Source organism: Bemisia tabaci, chromosome 3, assembly GCF_918797505.1.
Source record: "Bemisia tabaci chromosome 3, PGI_BMITA_v3".
NCBI classification, from domain to species: domain Eukaryota; kingdom Metazoa; phylum Arthropoda; class Insecta; order Hemiptera; family Aleyrodidae; genus Bemisia; species Bemisia tabaci.
The window spans coordinates 57638321-57659513 of NC_092795.1; the positions used below are offsets into that span (position 1 = coordinate 57638321).

At 38.4% G+C, this 21193-nt stretch overlaps 1 protein-coding gene across 1 annotated transcript; it reads left to right on the forward strand.

Annotated features, from left to right (window-relative positions):
- Nucleotides 1-10645: 10645 nt before the first annotated feature.
- LOC109034083 (uncharacterized) lies at nucleotides 10646-20001 on the forward strand. The gene is made up of 2 exons (XM_019047019.2): nucleotides 10646-10754; nucleotides 18943-20001. Exons 1-2 carry the CDS (start codon nucleotides 10743-10745, stop codon nucleotides 19507-19509), a joined length of 579 nt encoding a protein of 192 aa, XP_018902564.1. The 5' UTR covers nucleotides 10646-10742; the 3' UTR covers nucleotides 19510-20001.
- Nucleotides 20002-21193: the final 1192 nt, after the last annotated feature.

Consider the following 21193-nt stretch of genomic DNA (forward strand, 5'->3'; position numbering starts at 1 on the left):
GTTAAATGCAGATCAAGCATCTTCCAAGCCAACTCTGCCGTGCTAAGGAAGAACGCCGTATGAGCCTTTAGACGTTGCCAAGCATCCTCCGAAAAAATCTAAATTACTGGGAAAACTGTCAATATTATTTTCCAAAATTTTCAGACAATTTGGTACGCAATTTAATCTAAAATATTCGAAAATATCAAGGAAAAATAAGCATAAACGTTGTCAAAAATACTTGTTTTATCAAGGAAAATTTGGCAACTCTTGATTGTTCATACGGCGTCCTTCCTTAGCACGGGCAGGATTGCGAGCCTTGAAAATGGTCAACTTTTGGCGAAACGATTGGAGACTTCGACTAAAAAACCAAGTAACGAGAGTAAAGGAGAGCGGAGGCGGGGGAGTGATGGTGGAGGGAAGCTAGAGAAGAGGGGCGTGAGAGAAGGGGAAAAGGAGAGGAGCAAAACCAAACAGCGGACTGATTGTTGAAATCGATAGACAACGCGATAGACAAAGAAGACATAAAGAGTATGGAGCGATTCGATTGTTTGACATGGGTGGTTATTATAGATTAGGGGAGAAAATGATGGCCTAGCTAAAGGGTCTCTCGTGAGTTGCCATTATTACCTACCTCATGTGTCCATTACAAACACTCGCTTCCACCAATAGGATCTCTCCATATCCCAGTTGTCTTCTTTGTCTATCGCTTTGTCTACCAATTTTAACGATCAGCTCGCTGTATCCTAAGCCGTTCCACCCATAAAATGTAGGATATGCAACCCGGCTCACCGCGGAGTTAAAATAGTTGCATGTTGGGTTCGAACCCAACTTCAAATAATTCGATGTAAAAATTGAAATACATATAAGAGGGGCGTTCGTAAAGTAAGTATATATCTTTATTTTCTCCGGAACTAATGAAGATAAATTAAAACGGTAAAAAGTGTTTTAACCGTCATACTCTCAGCTTTTCAAAAAGCTTTCGTTTTTTAAATTTGGTCCACCCGTTCGCGAGTGACGTCATTTTTCCCGCGCCCATCTCTCGTCACCGCGTGTCCAAAATATTCGAACGCGGCGGAGTTCCTCAGACGAGTGAGTACGCATGTTTTCACCGTAAAAAAGGTTGTAACACCATTAATTGGATAAATATGTGAAACTTTCAGGCTTTGAATTGTCTTACCTTGCTTTTCGACATGATCTCCACCCAGTTGAACACATTTCTGATTATGTGTTAGCAGTTTGTGGATTCAATCTTCAAAAAATTGCGCATATCCTGTCGTTGGAACCATTTTTTTACAGCTTCTTGCAACTCTGCGTCGGTGGAGAACTTTCGGCTACCCAAGCTCTTCTTTAACGCAGGAAAAAGATGAAAATCGCATGGAGCAAGGTCCGGTGAGTACGATGGATGAGGAAAAAGGTCCCATTTGAATGAGGCGAACAAGTCTCTAGTCACATGAGCCACATGAGGCCTAGCGTTGTCTTGAAGGAACAAAACTTGACGAGACAAAAGATCGGGCCGTTTTCGCTTGATCGCTGAATTAAGTTTTTTCAAAACTTCACAATATCTTGCGGCATCGATCGTTTTTCCTCTTCCTAAGAAATCGATCAGCAATATTCCTTGAGCGACCCAAAATCCCGGAGCCAAAACATGTACTCGTCTGAGGAGCTCCGCCGCGCTCGAATATTTTGGACACGCGGTGACGAGAGATGGGCGCGGGAAAAATGACGTCACTCGCGAACGGGTGGACCAAATTTAAAAAACGAAGGCTTTTTGAAAAGCTGAGAGTATGACGGTTAAAACACTTTTTACCGTTTTAATTTATCTTCATTAGTTCCGGAGAAAATAAAGATATATACTTACTTTACGAACGCCCCTCGTATGATGAAATTAGGCGACTTGTAATGTAGTCAGGATGATGCATCCATCCAAATGACAACAGGCTCTCATAGAAACCCAAAATTCGTTTTAAATGTGTGACTTACTCGCACATTTTGTAGGAACCCCGTAACTCTCTCATTCTTTCACAAAACTCGTTAAAGTTTTTGGAGTGCAAGGAACCATGGTGTATGTACCATTAAGGCATAACGTTGATGTTGCATCTAAGTCTACTAATCGGTGATCGTTGCACCAAAAACGGATAATGCGTATGGTCTCGAACGATCCATCCACAGGCTCTCCGTCATTGCCAGCTAGTTGTAGTTATCTCACCCAAAAAAATGATTACGTCCTTCCGACTTTGTGCAATTTGTTGAAATTTTCAGGAATTCACGTTTCAAAAGCAGAACCTTTTTTAGAACATTCATCAAAAAAACCTGATCTAGGTTCTTTAGGCTTATATACTTGCCATAGTCCTGCGTAAGTCTCTTTGCGGTTACTAGAGATGATTTTGCGTTGAGATAGTATGTATAGTCAAATTTAACTTTAAATGACGAAAAAAACAGGGACGTGGCATTACAGAAAAATAGAATAGAGAAATTTTCTGTTCTTTCAACCTTGTTATTATACGTGTCATGGCGGAAACAGAATGAAATTAAGGATCATGTATATCATATGACACAAATTTCTGAAACAATTTAACTTTTACGACTGAGTAACCAGCGTTTACTGCTCTCAATTAAATTACCGATCAACTACAAACTACTGATGCCATGTGTTTTTTTGGCAACTAAAATCACCCCTGTAGGATATTATTTCAAAGGCTTTGTTGGCATATTTTTATTTTTAGACCTCAATTTTCTGTGGGTAAAACTAAAAAATTTAAATTCTAATTTTAGTCCCTATTTAGCAGCTGACTGACCAAGTAAATTTGGTATGAAAAGCATGACAAATTATTGAAACAGGGATTAAGAAAATGACAATGTCGCGTTGGAATCCTCCGGACATATCGAGTGCCATTTAACACCAGCGCGTAACCCCATTTGACATGTGTATCGTTTCCGGGAGTTAATTGTGCACTCGACCATTAGAGTAAGCTGGCAGTGGGAAATGGCCTCTTCGAAAAAATCCAATCGCTGCCTCGTGGAGTAATAGCTCGATTACGGCATCCAAAGAACTTACCGCGTAAAGCGTAACGGCTTATGCCGAGACGCCGCGTAGCCCCGTGCTTCGGGGATTTGATCCCCGCTAATTTTTTCGGTTCAAAGGAAAGTGATCGATCATTCCTCTTCATTTTTCAAAAATATGTAATTAGGAGACGAATGTTTCAGATGTGAACTCAGTGGGAAGATTTAAATTCTTCCAGTGAATACCTTCACTTCCTGTGCGCCTTGTACGTTCACAATTTTGTAATAATCTCTCGCTCCTCTATTTTAATCCGAATTATTTGAAATCGAGACTTGGGAAATACGAATAACTGGAATGCCATTATTTCTGTAAATATTAGAATTTAATATAACATAAACAATTATGTCACTAGCTCACTGAGGAATAATCACATGTAGCACGCAGTTTTTTTTTGTTTGTTTTTTTTTTTTTTTTAATTAATTTTCATAAATGTAAAAATAGCTTTGGTCAGAAAAGGAACAAATTGGTCCAAGGGGAAGGAAAATCAAGATGTTTGTCGTCCAAAATGGGTTCGGTTCTTTGATTGATGAAAAAACTTTGATTCCTCTTTTGAAACCGCTAGCCTTAAGTTCAAGTGTATCTCTGCTCAACCAACGCGGTCCAGCAGCTTTACCATTCTAAAACTATAGGTGGCACGGCATTTTGTTCTGATTGAGTAGCTGGCACGAAAAAGTCCAGTTTTTATTCTCTTGTATTTTTTAGTCTAGCCACGCCTGTTTGTTTCTTTCGATCTCTGTATTTTATGGGCATAATGAATTCACCAAAACCTGAATCTCTTGAGATGAATAGGATGACATCAACCGAAAAAATGTCACAAAAAAGAGATCCGCGATTGGTGTTTCGACGAAGTCATTGGTAAAGGCTTAAAGCTCATTTCCAAGTTGTGCAAGAACATAACGACGGTGTAAGTCTGCAACCGCACTTATCTCGGTTTGCAACGTTGCAGAGTCTGCTATATATGATAGGAAGTCTGGTAACCAGACATCTTATCATACTTAATTCTTCAAATGGAAAACTACTCAACGGCAATTTTTAAAAGCAGCCGTCATTATTCTCCTTTATGCGAGTTAAATTCTTCGAAAAATTTCAATAGATGATGTTGATTTGTTCTGAAAAAAAGAATAAAAAAGGAGCGTAGATTTTCAGAAACACTAAAACAAAAATACGTGGTTGCGAACTTACACTGTCGGTTAGTGTTCTTTCAGAAATACACTCTGAAATGCCCAGAGGATATTTCTCTTTGGCCTTGAATGAATGGGTATATTTAAATTAAAAGGAACTATCTTCATTGTGATAAAAATTTTATATCATAATGGATTTGTGGCGACCCCCCCCCTCCCCCTCAAAGTTTCTAACTTCATTGCGACCGAGAAATGCACAACCAGGTCTCATATTATAATGAAAATATACCTCTATCTGATTTAAATTCGTCTAAGTTTAAAAATATGCGTATTTTTCAAAATTTTTGTCATCATTAAAGAAAAACTTAAACAGATATTTTAATAAATGTAACAAAATAGATTTAATAGATTTAACAAAATTCGCTGATCTCGCCATACAAGGAGTCTCTGGGTCGTTGCTTGCTGTAGAAAGAGGGAGGAAAAAAACCTTTCGGGCTAACTCGAACTATGTTGAAACGCGGTCACAATGTAAGCGAAATATTTTGCGAGAAGACGAGGTGACCAATACTACGCGGCTGTCAGTACAGCGGCGCCGGCGCGGCAAACTACTATGTATCACGCCCGCGTCTATGAGAAGCAGAGGGGATAACAAAATTGAGACACTGGCCGGAGGCAGCCGCTGATCTTTCGAACGTGCGCCATTCTGTCTCATGATGATGAGGTTCATTCAGTCATTTGCTGGATGCAGCTAATAAAACAACTTATGGATGCTCGTGAAATATAACCCGCTAACGCAATGCCAGAAGCTCGACATTGATAATAGCCCACGTAGTCGATAGAGTGCGCTAGAGCATGCCTCATTTTCAATTTGCCGCAAACTGCTTTTATGGAATTCTACTCATCCTCGCCCGACTGAAATATACGGTGCCAAAACTATACGTAAATTTATTATCTTCGAGATCAAAGTTGAAATATATCCACGGTGCGTCACTTCAAGGATACCTGCCCGGTATTTATTTCTAAATGAAATGAAATTTTAATCAAAAAAATTTCAGTAATGCGTCCACAATATTTGTGTTTTTTCTCATAAAAGCGCACTCATGCTTGTTACTTTTGGTTAGGATGCTCGATAGACTGGTCAAAATTAAATATCTACTTTATCAGTAATAATAGTTTGTTTTCCTTGTGTGCACAGATCGAGCCATGGATGAAAATCCATGTCACAGTTAAACAGCCAAATAGTCAATTATTATATTTTTTACCGTTTTTTAACTGTCTTTTTTACCGTTTCCAACCATCCTATTAAGTAAAAAACTTAAAAGCTACTATTTGAAGGCGTAGAGTGGTACCGCACGACCGTACGCTTCATGTTCGAAGACACGTAGAAAATTGAACGTAAGTGCGACCTGGCTAGGAAAAATAACCGGCTCTTGAGATAAATCGAATGATCATTTTAAAATCAAAGGTAAGAAAATTTGATTGACTGAAAATGAGACGAGAAAAAAAATGTCCGCGTATAAGTTGTCAAATCCTCGGAGAACTGTGAACCCAGATTGTACGATCGCTCTATTTTGTTAGCCGGGCGTTAAAGTCACCAAGGCTTGTGTCACCAGGTGGGTTGATCTTGAGAGCTCCATCGTTTCTTCATCAGGTGAGCTGATCGACAGAACCCTTTTCTACTGTATTATCTACCAATCAATGTCTTTTGCTGACTAACTGATTGAGTTTAGATGATCAACCCGAAATTTTCCTTGGATTAAAATCGCTCTCGTATCATACACACCGTAGTTGCAGACTCCACTCAGAAACATCGTCGCACTTAGGTCAGTCCAACAAAAACGGAAACAAAACAGTGTAAAAGGAGGAAAATAGAATAAGTCTTTGCTTCTCGAGACTTCTTGACCTAATCAGAAATATGTTTCAAAAAGAAATTCAACCTATCAAAAAACACTTTAATTCTCAAAAATATTCACAGCAGTGCTGTGCAACGGAAGAACGCCGTATGAACATTCGAGAGTTACCAAATATTTCCGCATAAAATATGCATTTCTGATGGCACTTTTGCGTATTTCTCCTTGAAATTTTTAAATATTTTGAATTAAATTTTAAACAAAATTGTTTGAAAATTTTAAAAAAAAAGTCTTTTAAATTATCCCAAGAAATTCGTATTTATTGAGAAAAATATGACAATGTCTGAAGGCTCATACGGTGTTTTTTCATAGCACGGCATTTAAGTTGACCGTTGCGTCAACGGACACTGCGGAGGGTTAACGGACTTATCAATAAAGAGAGCGGTGCGGTGGACGTTGAATCTATTCAACATGGCAATGTTTGGGTGTGCGTGAGTTGTGAGAGACAGAGGTCAATGTGATTTGCATCGTTCTCACAGAGTGAATGATCGATGTCAGTGCTCGGTGTCCGTCTGAGGTCGATCCACCATAGACTCATCTGTTTAAAAGCATATAAAATGCAAAATATTTATCGCCTCAAATCCTGCGCCCGGTCAACGTTGATCGTTCCGTTTTAGAGCCGAGACGCCGTCGGTTGCGCAACGGTCCGATCGTCTGGCGAACGCCTTTTTGGTTCTTGGTCAACCCGATACTGGATCATCTTTGACTTTGGGCGAAACGTTACCACACCGAACCTTGGACGAAATAAAATCAAGATAAACAGAATACGGGGTCAAAACACTGCAGACCTGTCCAGACTCTGAACTTCAGCGGACACTGAAGGGCAGGCGCCACATTCTGGGTGAAACTTCTCAAAATTTATACCGATTCTAGGTCGACGAAGTATGTCGCATCGGCAATTTGTTCGTTTAATTAGATGCATCTTTATTGTTGATATAGGTTCCCGAGATTTATGCTCAGCACAAGAACGACGGCATATTAATTAGGTGCTATGCGATATTATGGTCCGTTGCTCGTGACCTTGAAACGAATAATAACTGTAATTGGTTTCTATGAGGGAGTTAAGCCAGGATTTTTGGAAGTTAAAAACACGCACGGCGCGGCGATCATCATCAGGATCATTAGATCCGGCGGCTTGTAAAGCGATGCAGGAGCTAGATAAAACGTCTCGACAGTGCCTCGTGGGAGAAAGAAAAAGTGTTTATCTTACGCTTGACAAATTTTGTTATAAGCCATAGTAACGATTTTACTACAATAGAGGGACTAATTCAAGGGTTAATGGGTCATTTTGGGGAGGGAAGTGGTTCTTGAGTCTACCCACGGCAAATACTGCCGTGTTAAGGAAAAACGTGGTATGAATGTTCGCGAGTTGCTGAAATTCCTCAGATAAAAGTTTTATTCTTGAGGAGTGTTATGAATATTTTCTCTCGGGATTTTCAGGTAATGTAGATCTGATTACAAGTAAAAAAATTTCTGAAAAATATCCACAAATTTCCCAGGAAATTCAGATTTTATTGAAGGAAATTTGGCAACGTCTGAAGACTTATACGACTTTTTTCTCAGCACGGCAGAATAAGTTCACGCATTTTTAGAGTAAGACGGATGTTCGGCCAAGTTTCGGAAGTTTTTAGATTTCAGCCATCGTGCGATTGTCGTATTCAATTATTTCAATGCTAAATTGAAGAGAGATGATCTTCTGTCAGTCTATAAAAGTGTGTAAACTTATTTGGCGTGGATTCTAGTCATGTATTTGTAGATCCCTGCAATGTCTCCAGCTTACCTGAGTCATCAGGTCAATTATAAGTAAACCTTTGAAATAACTCTCCAATCAGCTGCTTCTGCTAATTTTAAAGTAATTCTCACACAGTTCGTGAGCAGCTGTAATCAGCAAGATGTAATCTCCTTGATATCCCCTGTTAGTAGCGGTAGCCTTTATTAACTGCTTTTAAAGTTATTCGACACTTGATTTTGAGACAATAGGACACGACACATACATCGATTAGCTGGGCGTTTTCAGTTGTCCCTCATTTTTGAAGAATTTTGAAATTGTAGACCTCCGGTCAAAAGGCTTTAAAACTCATTTTTTTGTTTTTTCAAAAAATTCAATGAAGTAATATGCTTGTTCAAGAGGATATAGATATGACGCTCCGCACTAGACTCCAATTTCAGTAACCCACATGTATTGAATGCTTTATGTCCAATGCAAGACCTGTGCCTTCCCTGGTAAAAATTGGCAGTGAATCTGTGTTCAAAAATACCATAGACCTGCGGTCGGCTGTAAGATTTCCAATAGCTTCTATAGCCGGCTATACAATTTCTTATAGCCTTTTATAGCCGATGGCAATTAAGCAACTCACAGCCAGGCGATAAAGTGTATGCTAAACGTCAGTAATTACGGATGCTAGGACTTAGTGAGTTTTTGGACTACCGCTCTCTTTTTGGGCCGTAGTATCTTGATTTATTTTGCGAGGAAAGCTCCGTACTTTTGATGGATGCCTGCCATTCCTAATATATTAGAGCGCCTTCAGTTTCGTATGATACTTTGCAATACCTCTGGTGTGAAATAGTTGCTTCAAGCGCCGTGGCACGCTGCGGTGCGGCAGGCGGGCAGCCAGCGCGAAACGCGCATTGGCGCCTACAAACCTAACAGGGATACTTCACGCATTGCGCAATGCGTGAAGTATCCCTGTTAGGTTTGTAGGCGCCAGTGCGTCGTCGCGTCGCTCCGCTTTGTGTTAGGCTCTAATATTTAATCTAGCGGAGTCAGCGTTATTCAACTCATGATTTTGAAATGTTTGCACATCCTGTATGGACTATTCTCGTTTTAATTGATGAAAAAAAATATGTATTACAGGAAAATATAACGTGTGTTTTGTAAATATTAAGGTTGTTCCGTATCAAACTTAATGATTTCCAAAGCACACGAATTTCTACACAATTTCTTATAGCCTTTTATAATCGATGGCGAAAAAACAACAGCCAGGCGATAAAGTATAAAGCCCGGCTATAGGAACTATAGCCCGGCTGCATAATTTTTTATCGCTTCGTATAGCCCGGCCGTATGATTTTCTCCGCATTCTACAGCCAGCTATATGATTTTCTGTAGCCTTCTTTAGCCGGCTATAAGAATTCCTATGGTATTTTGAAACCCAGCTCTTATTGCCAATTTTTACCAGGGTTTATTTCCTTGATTTTTAATAAATTGTGGAAATAATGTTTTAAGTTAGAAATGTCAATTTAAAATTTCACAAAAATGACTAAAAAACTGAAAAGGATGTCCCGCTTGATTTTATTATTCATATTCTTGTTTTCCACCAGTGCTCATTTGAATTTGCGTGACTATCCACGAGAAAAGTTTTCAAACTTCCATAATTAAGTTACCGATACCAATGTATAATATAGGCTTCGAGGAACATCTTAGTACAAATAACGCTAAAAATGTCTGGGCAATTCATCATGAGCAGCAATAAACAAACTGAACTGAACTGAACAACTTCAAGTGAGGAATGAGAGCAATCAATGCTCAAAACGTGCGTGTGCTACAAGTGTAGTGTACCGGCAATGTCATATCCGCTCAACCCTGAATCAGACTAGATTCAGGAAAACTAACCTGAAGTTAATCACAAGTATAGTCGGATGGATAGAGTATTCATTAAAGCACATAGCTGCCATCACTGATCACTGAGTATCTCATAGTTCTTCTTTAAATCATGTAAAAAATAGCAAAAGTTGCTTGTGACCTTGAAAAATCAGGTAAGCTCATTTTTTCCTCATTACATGCAACGTTCACCAATATAAAAAAACCCAAATCCCTATTTGTGTTAAAAATAAAAAATTATTTGTGGGTTTTGTTTTTTTTTTTTTTTTTAACAAGAATGATCGTCGGATGGTTTATTAATTTTTATCAATGTTAATATATTTTTGTTTCCTGGTCATAAAAAGGGTTGAAACCATCTGTTATCCAAGATATTTTGTTTGTCTTCTGTCTGGATTTTCCTTTTTATTGTGTCTATTTTCGTTAAATTATTCGTTCTTTTTTGTGGATTTTTCTTTAAAAAACATAGTATGACGAAGAGTCTGCAATATCGCAAACCAACACTGAAAACAAAATTACGGGCTATATAGAATAGACATACCGTCCATTCCTTGCTCGGAGGCCAAAAGTTCCGGGTGCTGGAGCCGTAGTTTCGATTGATCCGGGTGCTACGCCCGGAACTTTCGGCCTCTGGGCCCGGAACGCGGACGGTATGTCTACATAGCTCGTAAGTATGGCTTCCACAACCGGAGAGCTTTTTTCAGAGAATATATGTGCTTTCTGAGTTTAGCCATGGCACTGGATACGTCAAAGCTAAGGTTAACCTTGAGACGTGATCTAATTTTTGTTGATTATTCGGTTCAATTGCAACTCTCTCATTACATCGACACCCAACTATCCATAAATTCGGCAACCGTTACCGGTAAAATTTATGAATGAGTAGAAGCGTAGCAGGGAGGCTCGTCGAGCTGTAGAGCGGGGGGGGGGGGGGGGGGGCGTGTGTGCAGGTTCGGATGGCATTTCCATCCTCCTCGACCCCCACCAAAATCAAGACAACAAAATACTCGGATAAAAATGTTCAGTTTACTTAATCGTTACCAGCTTCACGCACCACACACACCCTGATCGACACCATGCGTTCTCTGGTAAGCTCATTTCTCTTACGGTTTTCACTTTTCATTGAATATATTTTACATATTTTATCCGTATCAGCGAATATTACGCTCACGCTCCAGTTTCACCGCGACATGCTCATTTTATCTCGGAGTCGCTGTCCCCTGGAAACATTTTCATCTGAGTGTCAAAAATTTTCCAGTGGGGTTCCTCCCCTCACTTTAACATTACTCACATATTTAAGTATGAATAGAGACACTGGACCTGTAGGCGCACATCTTCGTTCTTTTTTCTTGACACAATTTTCAAAACAATGGATTTTTTAAAACGTTTTTAATGCACATCATTGTTTGACAAAATGCGTAGAAAATAGTTTTTCTTGGTGCAAATTATAACTAACATTCTCAAAAACTGATCAAATTCTTATGAGCTTTGATTTTTCAAGTTCTTCTTATAAATCTCACGAGATTGCAATCAATTTATGCAATAAAGGCTTCAGTTTCATTCTCAAATATTATGCCAAGTTTGCTCATCTAAGTCATCCAATTTTCTTGGTCTGATGCCATAATGAAGTCCATTTAGTTTTTCTCTTCAATTGTGGACCTTGCCTCGAACCTACAATTAAAATTACTGAATACAGGTGACTGTACAGTCTGGAGATGCATATCTCCGATTGCGGCGTTGCGAATTCCCGTTTTTTAATTTTTTGCCAATCACTTAAAAGTTTCTGATGAAATGATCTGTTCATATTCTTCACTCGTGCAAACAAAAATTACAAAAATTTGACGGAGATGTATTGGCTGGTTTACTTACTAGGAAATAAAAACAGTATAGGAAAATACCTAAACGTTCCAACAAAGATCGCATTTTTTACTTCAGCCACCAATATCTATACCGATAATCTAACAAGAGCCAATCATCCATTCAACAAAAAGTGTCGATAGAAAATAACAGGAAGGAATATTTTGGGAAAACACTAGTCAGTAGTAAAATCCGATTTACAAGCCGTTAAAAATTTTCCGTCAACTTTTAATTTTATGCAGGAAGACAAACCATTTTTACTTCGTGCAGTTTTTCATAACTTCTCCAAGCAAATTTAAATTCAACAATTAAATATTCTTGAATTTACTTTGTAAAAATTAAGTATAATTTATTTTTGGAAATAATATGATCGTAAAATTAGGATTTATTTAAAATATGATCAATTCAATATAATCAACGTAGGTTTAAATAAATAAAGTTTTACACGGTGCACTGCAGAAGTTGAATAGTCGTACGAAAATATTTTAATGAAATGTCTCTCTTACAGTATTTGTTAAGAAAGTGTCAAATTCTACTTAAAAGGCAACAAATTGTTCTCGTTCCCATTATGTATAAAGAAATGGAAAAATATAAAAACATTAATATTAAAATTGAAAAAAACTGTTTTTTGTCCTCAAAGAAAATTGTAGGTTGCTGAATTTCAGTAATATCTCGATTCTCGAAACTAACCGCTCAAAATCTTCATGCACTGCAGAACTCTTTTGTTACATACAAATTGAAGGGAGAATTTCCTAGAGCACCTAAAGGAACGGCCTGTCCTGATTTTAATTTCCTCATCGGATTCTTGTTTGAGACAACCGGAATTCCTTTTGTCCAAACGGAATCCCGATTGTTTGTAAGAAGCATCCCTTCGAAACAATATAGTAATTCCTGCAGTTTCGAGTAGAAATCCGATAAATAACTTATTGGTAGGACAATTTTTCTCAGTGTAAAGACGACGTGAAAAACAATTTTGTATTATCCATTCCAGGGTAGGATTTCTTGTGCGCCCACTGGGCGTGCAACCGCGTTTAACAGAAAGGAACCTAGCCACATCAGTCATTGCCAAATTTAACTTGTCAATTTAATTTTTTACGAGAGAACGTTTGTGCGGATTCCTTTGAAAATTGGAAGGGATTTGCCTCGTACTATGGAGAAAACTCACTGAAATTTGCGTGAGAATCCGCATAACCGTTTTCATGTAATAAATTAAATTGCCAAATTAAATTTTGCAATAGCGGATGTGGCTTGGTTCCTTTCTGTTTAACGCTGTCCATTTAAGAGGAGTTATGATTTCAAATTTTTCGAGGGAGGTCTCCTTACCTCCGCCAGTCTCTACTAAGGAAATTTACCACCAGAAGCGCCCTCCTCGAGGAAGTGCCCATTTAGGAGGGACCACTCTCAGGGACCTAAAAGTTTTAACTCCACCTCTTTTCCATTTACTCGATTATGACTCTTCGTTTTTTTGTGAGATTTCCGATCCTCCAAGAAGGAAATGTCAATTGTAATCAAATAAATACTCTTTTTTTCCTCTTCAAACTTTGCAAGCGCACATGAAGCTCAATGAAGTATACAAAAAACCGCCAGAGTTTGATAATTTTACCGCATTAGTCCTACAAAGCCTCGGAAGAAAAATGACCAGTATATACAAGAGACTTACGACACAGGAAATTATTGCTCGAGTGCTACTTACCTAATTTTTTTGTTTGTTAAATCATTCAGTCCGGTCATAAAAAGGGTTATTAGTATATTGCAGTTTAAAATACCTCCACCAATTTATAGACAGAGTCTTTTATGGGGTGGGGGAGGGGGGGACTTTAAAATCCACGAACCCAATGAGTAAGGAAGTTTAATCGAATACGATGCACGATGCATCTCCAAGAAGGTAGCATGCTGCAGTGACTACTATCCAGTTCAATCCATACCTGAATAAAATGCCAATGCGAGCGTACATCGCTTCGCATGGCACAGCGTCTCGATGTATTTTCCTTGATTCTGTGATTATCCTTTCGCGAATCTCCATGTATGGTGGAGGACCATGTTCTCACTTTGTTTACTTGAAAGCGGAAAAGCTTGTCGATGAAGGGAGCGGAATCAATACGAGAACTTAAACCCCGGGTTTTGCCCAAAATAATGCACGGGCATAACTTTGTTTGTGGTTATCATATTATATTTTGCTTTAGAAGCTGCGCGAATAACAAATAATGGGTATCAAAAGGAGACTCAAAGCTGTATTTAGTGAAAATATAGCTTTATTCGTGAGAAAATATTTCATTTTAGAACTCATTTCCGTAAAAAAAAGGTGTAAAAAGAGAAATCAAAACGATGAGTACATAACCTTGCGAAAAGTCAAGCATCTGATTTGGGTGCAAATATTTTTTTTTTTTTAATTGACTTTTTCCGGTGATTTTAGCGTTTATTGCTAACTTTTATCAAAAATTAAATGCGTGAAAGATATTGATTACAATATACTATAATTTTTACAGTTTCTCATCGTAACATAAAAGTACGTTCTCTTTCAAAAATTTCATTTTAGTATCTATTATGATTTTCTCGTGATCCGCAGATTTTAATTTGCCATTAGGTCGATTCAATTTCCAGTCAAACATCAGATCAAGTATGGGTAAAGACTTGCACTCAAAAATTGGAAACAGAATGGTTCCCGTACAAAGATATATAAATGCTACTCAATATGCGGTTCGAGAGATTTTTTTCGCGTTGGGACTGCGCCAAGTGCTATTAAAGTCTCGAGGAATATTTCTACACACAATAAAAACGTGAGAAATGTCACAAATCAAGACCAGGCCATAGGCCTCCATTTACTTAAATCACAGTTCGTAACCGATAAAAGACCGTTGAGAGTCCAAATGACCTTTTTGTAAACTCTGTTAACTACAGGTAATAATAGATTTTTGAATTATTCATCTTTAACAATCGTCTCGATCCCTTCTCCCCCGGCTCACAGTGGATCGAGTCAATCAGAAAGATCGGACATGGAATTTTTTACTAAAACTGTCAACTTTGATGTTTATATTTCGTCACATTTTAAATATTATGGGGTGCTTCTATAAGAAAATTTCACGAGGAAACCAGTGGAACCATTTTCAAAATATCAAAGTTCTGTGAAAATGGAGTTATAAGCTCGTCAAGTTTCCAAAGTCCGACTTCTCTCATTTACTTGATCCTCTGTGCGGCTGTTGGCTCGTATGAAGTGTGTCGAGACCTCTGCCTCTCGGTAGTTCAGAGGTCTTTTTATTGAGAAAAATATTTTTGAGACTCGGGTATTTGAAAATGGGGGGATACTTTGGGAATCCAAAAATTCCTCGTCTGATCAGTGACATCATGAATGAAGTTAGGGCTCTCATCATTTCGGTGTCCATTTGCGATGAGTAAATATGACTATGGGTAGCAACACTCATCTTCCCACGATGAATCATCGATGATCGTCGTATTGACCACAGGGCTGCTTATTGAAATTGATAGATAAAGCTATAGACAAAGGAGAAAAAAGCAAAATGGATGGATCCTATTCATTTTCCCCATCCGTCTATAAGAACCACCCGTTTGGACCACTATGATCGCGCGTTTTGTATTTTTTGTCTATCGCACTGTCTATTAATTTCAAAAAACAACCCGCTACTGTCTTGTCGCCGATTCTTTGCGCGTGTGTGTATGCTATACGCAACTGCTTATTGATCGACACACGCAGGCCCGCCACAAGGGGGGGGATACTGGGTCCTTGGTACCGGGGCCCGGGCCCTGGAGGGGCCCGTGACGCAGATGACAAACCACTACGAATTCATGTGTAACCCTAGTCTCGAAGGGAAAAGTGAAAAAATTACCCTAAAAATTCCGCAAAAGGTGAATAAAGTTTCAAAAACACGCTAGGGCACTATAAAATTTTTCTTACTTTTTTAGAGATTTTCAAGATTTTGAGTACATGTAGAATGATATTTTTATAGTAACTGTGTTTCATTTTCTTCCGTTGTCGGATGCTAAGAGGCTCCTTTCTGGGCATCCTCGACTTCAATGGCCTAACTTCCTTGCCATAGACGTACGAAAGGGGAGTCCAGGGGGGCCCGGCTCCCCATAGAATTGAAAATTATCATCTGCCCCCTCAAAAAAAAATTTATAGATGTTTTAAATGCAACAATTCGAAAGTTTTTGGTGCTGAAAGTAAACAAAAAGGCGTAATTATTCTGCAGAAATTGATGGAAAATCTCCATCATAAGAGCTTCATAATGCGTCCAAATAGATTTAAAATTTCAAAAATTTCCCGGGGGAGGCCCCCCGGACCCCTGTGCTAGGGGCCCGGGCCAGAAAATTGGTACCAGGGCCCGAGATGGGATGTGGCGGGCCTGGACACACGTGAGAAAGATCCCTTGTATTTTTGAATTTCTTCAAATGAAAAGTGATAAACGTTATTTCTTGGAATTTTCACTAGATTTCTTCGTTCTAAATAGAACACTTCGAGAAAATTTCACATAGGAGAATTTCTAGATTTTTCTTTAAAAAATAAAACAAAAGCAGAGAATTTATAGAGCGTCGCAGTCAAGATGCGTGTTTTCTACTTTCACCTTCGATAATTTTTACTCTCTAGGAAGCCAAAAAATTAGATCACCCTGACTTTTCATCAATTCCTAGAACCATGAGACAAAATGAACGGCGAAACCTTTCATGGACCTTAAATGACTCAAAAATAATTATTTAACTCATATTATTGCTATTTGAGTGAAATGAAAATCGGTCCACCGTTGAGTTCTGTACATCTGTATTCTTTGCTGAATGCTGACTCGCCGAACGTATGGTGTAAAAAGAAAGGTTTACGCACCCACTGTGACGCAGCCAGAGAATATTAATTATTCGCCATGTCGCATCGATTCAACTTGAAGATACGGAAGCCCTAACAAAAAATCATCAGCCTGTAAAGGTCAGCTTCGATATTGGAGCGAAGCGGTCGCAACGCACTCATTTAACGAATAAGGGCACATTTGCCTCGTTAAAGTCAGCTATACGTGCCAACTCGAGAAAGTGATGGCCCCAGATTGAGGGACATTCCACTAACGCACTTAATCAAGGAATTTTCCCTAAAAACTCGAGTATTTCAATGTTTCTGGTGGACTATTGCTCCAAAAATAAGCTCAACACGCGTCACCATTTCTTCATAATGACTTCGATTGAAAACGTTTTTTATTCATGTGAAATCTCCCTCTATTTGGACTTCATTTTGCAATATGGAACTACAATTCTGGCTCATACATAAAATCACCTATCTGCGTGGGGAAATTATTGCTTTGTGTGTTGTTTCTAAAATGTGCCAGAAGTTGCAGTTCTTAATTGAGAGGTGTAGTCCAATTATCCTTCATTTAGAAATTTTTTCGGGAAAATTCTAACGTCTTTTGACTTTTTGGGCATTCAAAATAATTTTCTCTCAAGTAGGTACTTAATTTTGTTAAGTTTCTCTTCAAAACAGCAACAGCACTTATTATGCAATTTAAAGGAAAGCAAGGAAAGGGATTAAGCACGGAGAAAAAAACTTCGTGCAAGGGACCCGAAGTTAAGGTCATATGGATCTCTGAAGTTTTCGGATCACGCATCCGAAAACTTGAGGTCCAACTACCGAAGTTCGGGTCAGACATCTGAAGCTCTCGTTATATACCGGAGTACATCAGATGTGTGACCTGAACCCTCCGGTGTATACCAAAGTACTTCAGAGGTCTGACCCGAACTTCGGCAGTTGGACCTCAAGTTTTCGGATGCGTGATCCGAAAACTTCAGAGATCTATATGACCTCAACTTCGGGTCCCATGCACGAAGTTTTTTTCTCCGTGAGGATTTTATGACGTTAAGATCAGTCTTAATCGCCTCTCAATATTTTCAGGAGGGATTTATCAATGCGCGGATCACGAATACTACAAGAAATAAATGTTACAGATTTACAATTTTATGCAACTTTTCTTCGACGTCAAATTTTTTCTTTTTACGCCATTTCTTATCAACGACTCGCTACCATTACTGCTATCTGTATGCATTGCATGAGGATAGAAATAATCAGAATTACATAATTAATGCTCATCAAAAATTTAGCTATGTTTTTCTTTCGGAGTAAGTTTCGTTTTTTACACCACATCGTCTCATCAGATTCACATTAAGCTCACTGCCAAGTTCATTTCGTGGAAGCCAGTTCGTTGGATCCGAAATGTTGACTTGTTACAACACTTGCAGTTAAAAATGCCATTATAATCAATCAGTGTCTTTCATGAACGCGGGGAGTTTTATGTTAGGATGATGAATTAAAAAGTAAGTGTAAAAGTAATGCAGCTTTTATGATAGGAACGCACGTTTTCTTGCTCGCTTTGTTGCCGCATCACATGATGAATTAAAAAGCAATCACTTCATACATTATTTATTTTTTGGGGGTGGGGAGGGAGTCGAAATCTTGATGGATAGTATACATATGCTAGTTTCCAACACTTATATTAATAATTTTAGACTTTTTAATTATTGTTGCTTTAAGATATTGCGTTTTGCGCTGATAAAAATTTAAGCGGAAATCATGTATCAGATACTCCGGTTGAAAAGGTCCAAGACTTTCTATGTTGGATGGCGGTAGATTAGGTTGAAGTTAATTTCAATTTCGATGTTGTTCAGAGTACCTCTCCATAACGAAACGGTCGTTATATCTGCTCCAGACGAGAAAAACATCTCTATTAATGGGTGGAACATTCATGATATTTCAATGCTATGTAAATGGATCTATTCGCTTGTTTGCTTGAATTTGAGCGGAGAGGGGCGTCATCTATATACTATCTGGGTTGTTTTGTATATGTGTGAGGGTGAGGGTGCGTGTGTGTTTTTTTTTCTTTTAAAAAAAATAAATAAATAAAGTCTAAATTGGGTCCACTGTCTCTTGACAAAGCAAATGATGCAAGTTTTTTCCTCTTTTCAATCTTTCATAAAAACTTCGTTTCGAATTATTGATTCACTGCCACTTCAAGAGCCCGAGGCACCTCCTACTCATCTCGTAAACTCAAACTATGAACTCCTTATCTTTTTTTTGCTAAATGTGTTCCTGGCAAGAACTACGCCCCTACCTCAAATGCTTATTATTTTTTAAAAACAGTGTTGATGGTGGCTATATACCAGAATTCATGAAAGTGCCTGCGCCTCCTAATTTTAAACATTTGACCCTCAGCAGTGGCGTGGCGTGAATTGCGATGTATCGATTGTTATGCCATTTAAACCTATGGTATAGAATCGATTATTAAGGTGTTCGCTGCGGACACCCTGTTCATCGATCCTTTCCCATAGGTTTAAATGGCATAGCAGTCGATGTATCGCAAAGCACGCCACGCCACTGACCCTCAGCCTGTAGCCTTTTTAAGCGTTCGATCTTTAACTTGAATCTTTGTTCCTCAGATTTCATTGGCTTTCCTGCTGGTAGCAGCCTTATCAGTAGTCAGTGCAACATGGGGAGGAGGATGGAAGAGCTTCGGAGGACATAAGTCCCACGGCTGGTCATCCTACAGTCCCTCCTACAGCTCCTACAGTCCCTCCTACAGCTCATACAGCCACTACCCGTCTTACAAATCGTACTCCTCAGGATGGTCACCATCGTACAAATCCTACTCATCTGGCTGGTCTCCATCTTACAAATCCTACAGCAGCAGCTACTACCCATCATACAAGTCTCATAGTTACCCATCTTACAAGTCTTACAGTTCCTACAGCCCGTCTTACTCATACGGTGGTGGATACGGTTATGGAGGAGGTCACTCCTACGGAAGCTCTTACGGAAGCTCTTACGGTCACGGGTACAGCAGTTACCCTTCGTACAAATCGTACAGTTATCCCTCTTACAAATCGTATTCCTCTGGATGGTCTCCATCGTACAAATCTTACTCTTCTGGCTGGTCGCCATCTTACAAATCTTACTCATCTGGCTGGTCTCCCTCTTACAAAAGTTACGGAAGTGGATGGTGGTAAAAGTTACCAGATTGTTTTATTTGTGTTCAAACCAGAATTTCTGAAGGGATATTGAAAGATATTAATTTCGAGCGCAGCTGAAGTAACAGGAAAAGAGTGAGAGTCAGTGCAGTTGCATCGATTGTAAACTGGAGATGAGAGCGCATGAAAAGTGTGGTACCAGCCGAATTCAACTCCATTTTTCTCCAGTTTGCTCTGGCATAAAGTGCGAGAAAATATGATTTTGCGTCGATCAAGTTTTGTTTGTTATTTTCTTAAGCGATCTTAGAATCGAAAATGTCAATTTAAAAAGAAAAAAATTAATTTGCTCAAGCTATGTGCAAAATCGATTCGAACTTGTTTTGCCCGAGGCTCAATGATTACCAAGTTTTACCAATTTATTTTGTACCATTTACACGTTTTGATTGTATATTTGTAAGAAACTTTACCTTTTTATACCTCATACTTTGAAAAGTACAAAATATACGAATAAAAAAAGGAATTCTTGATTATTCATTTCATTGTGTACACATACACACATTTCAACTCCTTTTTTCGTACGCACGTACGCAATAACAAGAATAAGATTTGAAATTTTTTGCTGAGCTTTCAGCACCAGATTAAACCTTTTTGCGGCATTTTGTTCATTATTGCCTCGGCCTCCAACCAAGATAAGATCTTCATAATTTGATATACTTTCAAAACAGTACAATTTTTATAATAAAACCATTATCTTGAGGCGAGAGGATCCGATTTCTAATCGCGAAATCAGGGTTTTTGGAATGACTGCTGTCCACTTGCAAGTCGCAGAAGTAGTACATGTAATGAGGCAAATATTGCACAGCGGCAATTCGTTTTCCCGTCGTCAACTCTATTTTTCCTCTTTTTAATTTTATGGAGAGCAATTGATTTTTATTGAGCTAGACCATAACGCCTCATTTAGAATCGATACGTTTCTATGATGGATTTAAATGGAGAAAAATTAATGTTCGCACTTTGAAAAATGGCCATGCCCCTATAAATAAACCAAGTTCTGATGGTCATGTTTTTCATCTTTTGAATATGTTGAAGATTTTTAGGATTCTCTGAAGCTAATGCGTAGCCATTACAACGGTTCAAACTTTACCATAGCTCTATTCTATGTAAATACATTTAAAATGGTAGGGTTACTGCTTGAATGAGGCGAACTTGTGACAGTTACATAAAAAGTGTAATGTATTTGCATACTTTTCAGACCAAACTTCCAAACCTTCAGGTCAGGAAAAAGCTGAAAGCATAGCAGAAAAAATACTTTCTTAAATCTATGTAATATATCCAAGTTTTTGTGGAAAGAAAAAATAGACGAACTCCAATCCACGTATCCTTTCTCGCATTAGATAATCATTGTTCCATTAAAGGCAATTTATTGGTTCAGCAAGGATTTAAATGAGAAAAAAAAGTTTTAAAAAAGGAAAATGGAAGCAAAAAAATCACCGTCTATTTGGACAGAATGATAACACAAAATCATAGTTCTGCCAAAATGAGTGCTGCAATTTATCCTATATATTTCAAATAGAACCTGCAGGAAGACGGATGATACCAGAGCTGGTAAAAAAGGCACGGCTTCAAAAACAATATCAAGCAATATCACAGATAAATTAACTTCGGTTAATAACGCACACTTGAAAAATTTCAGTCATGGGGACCGAACTTCACTTTCGATATC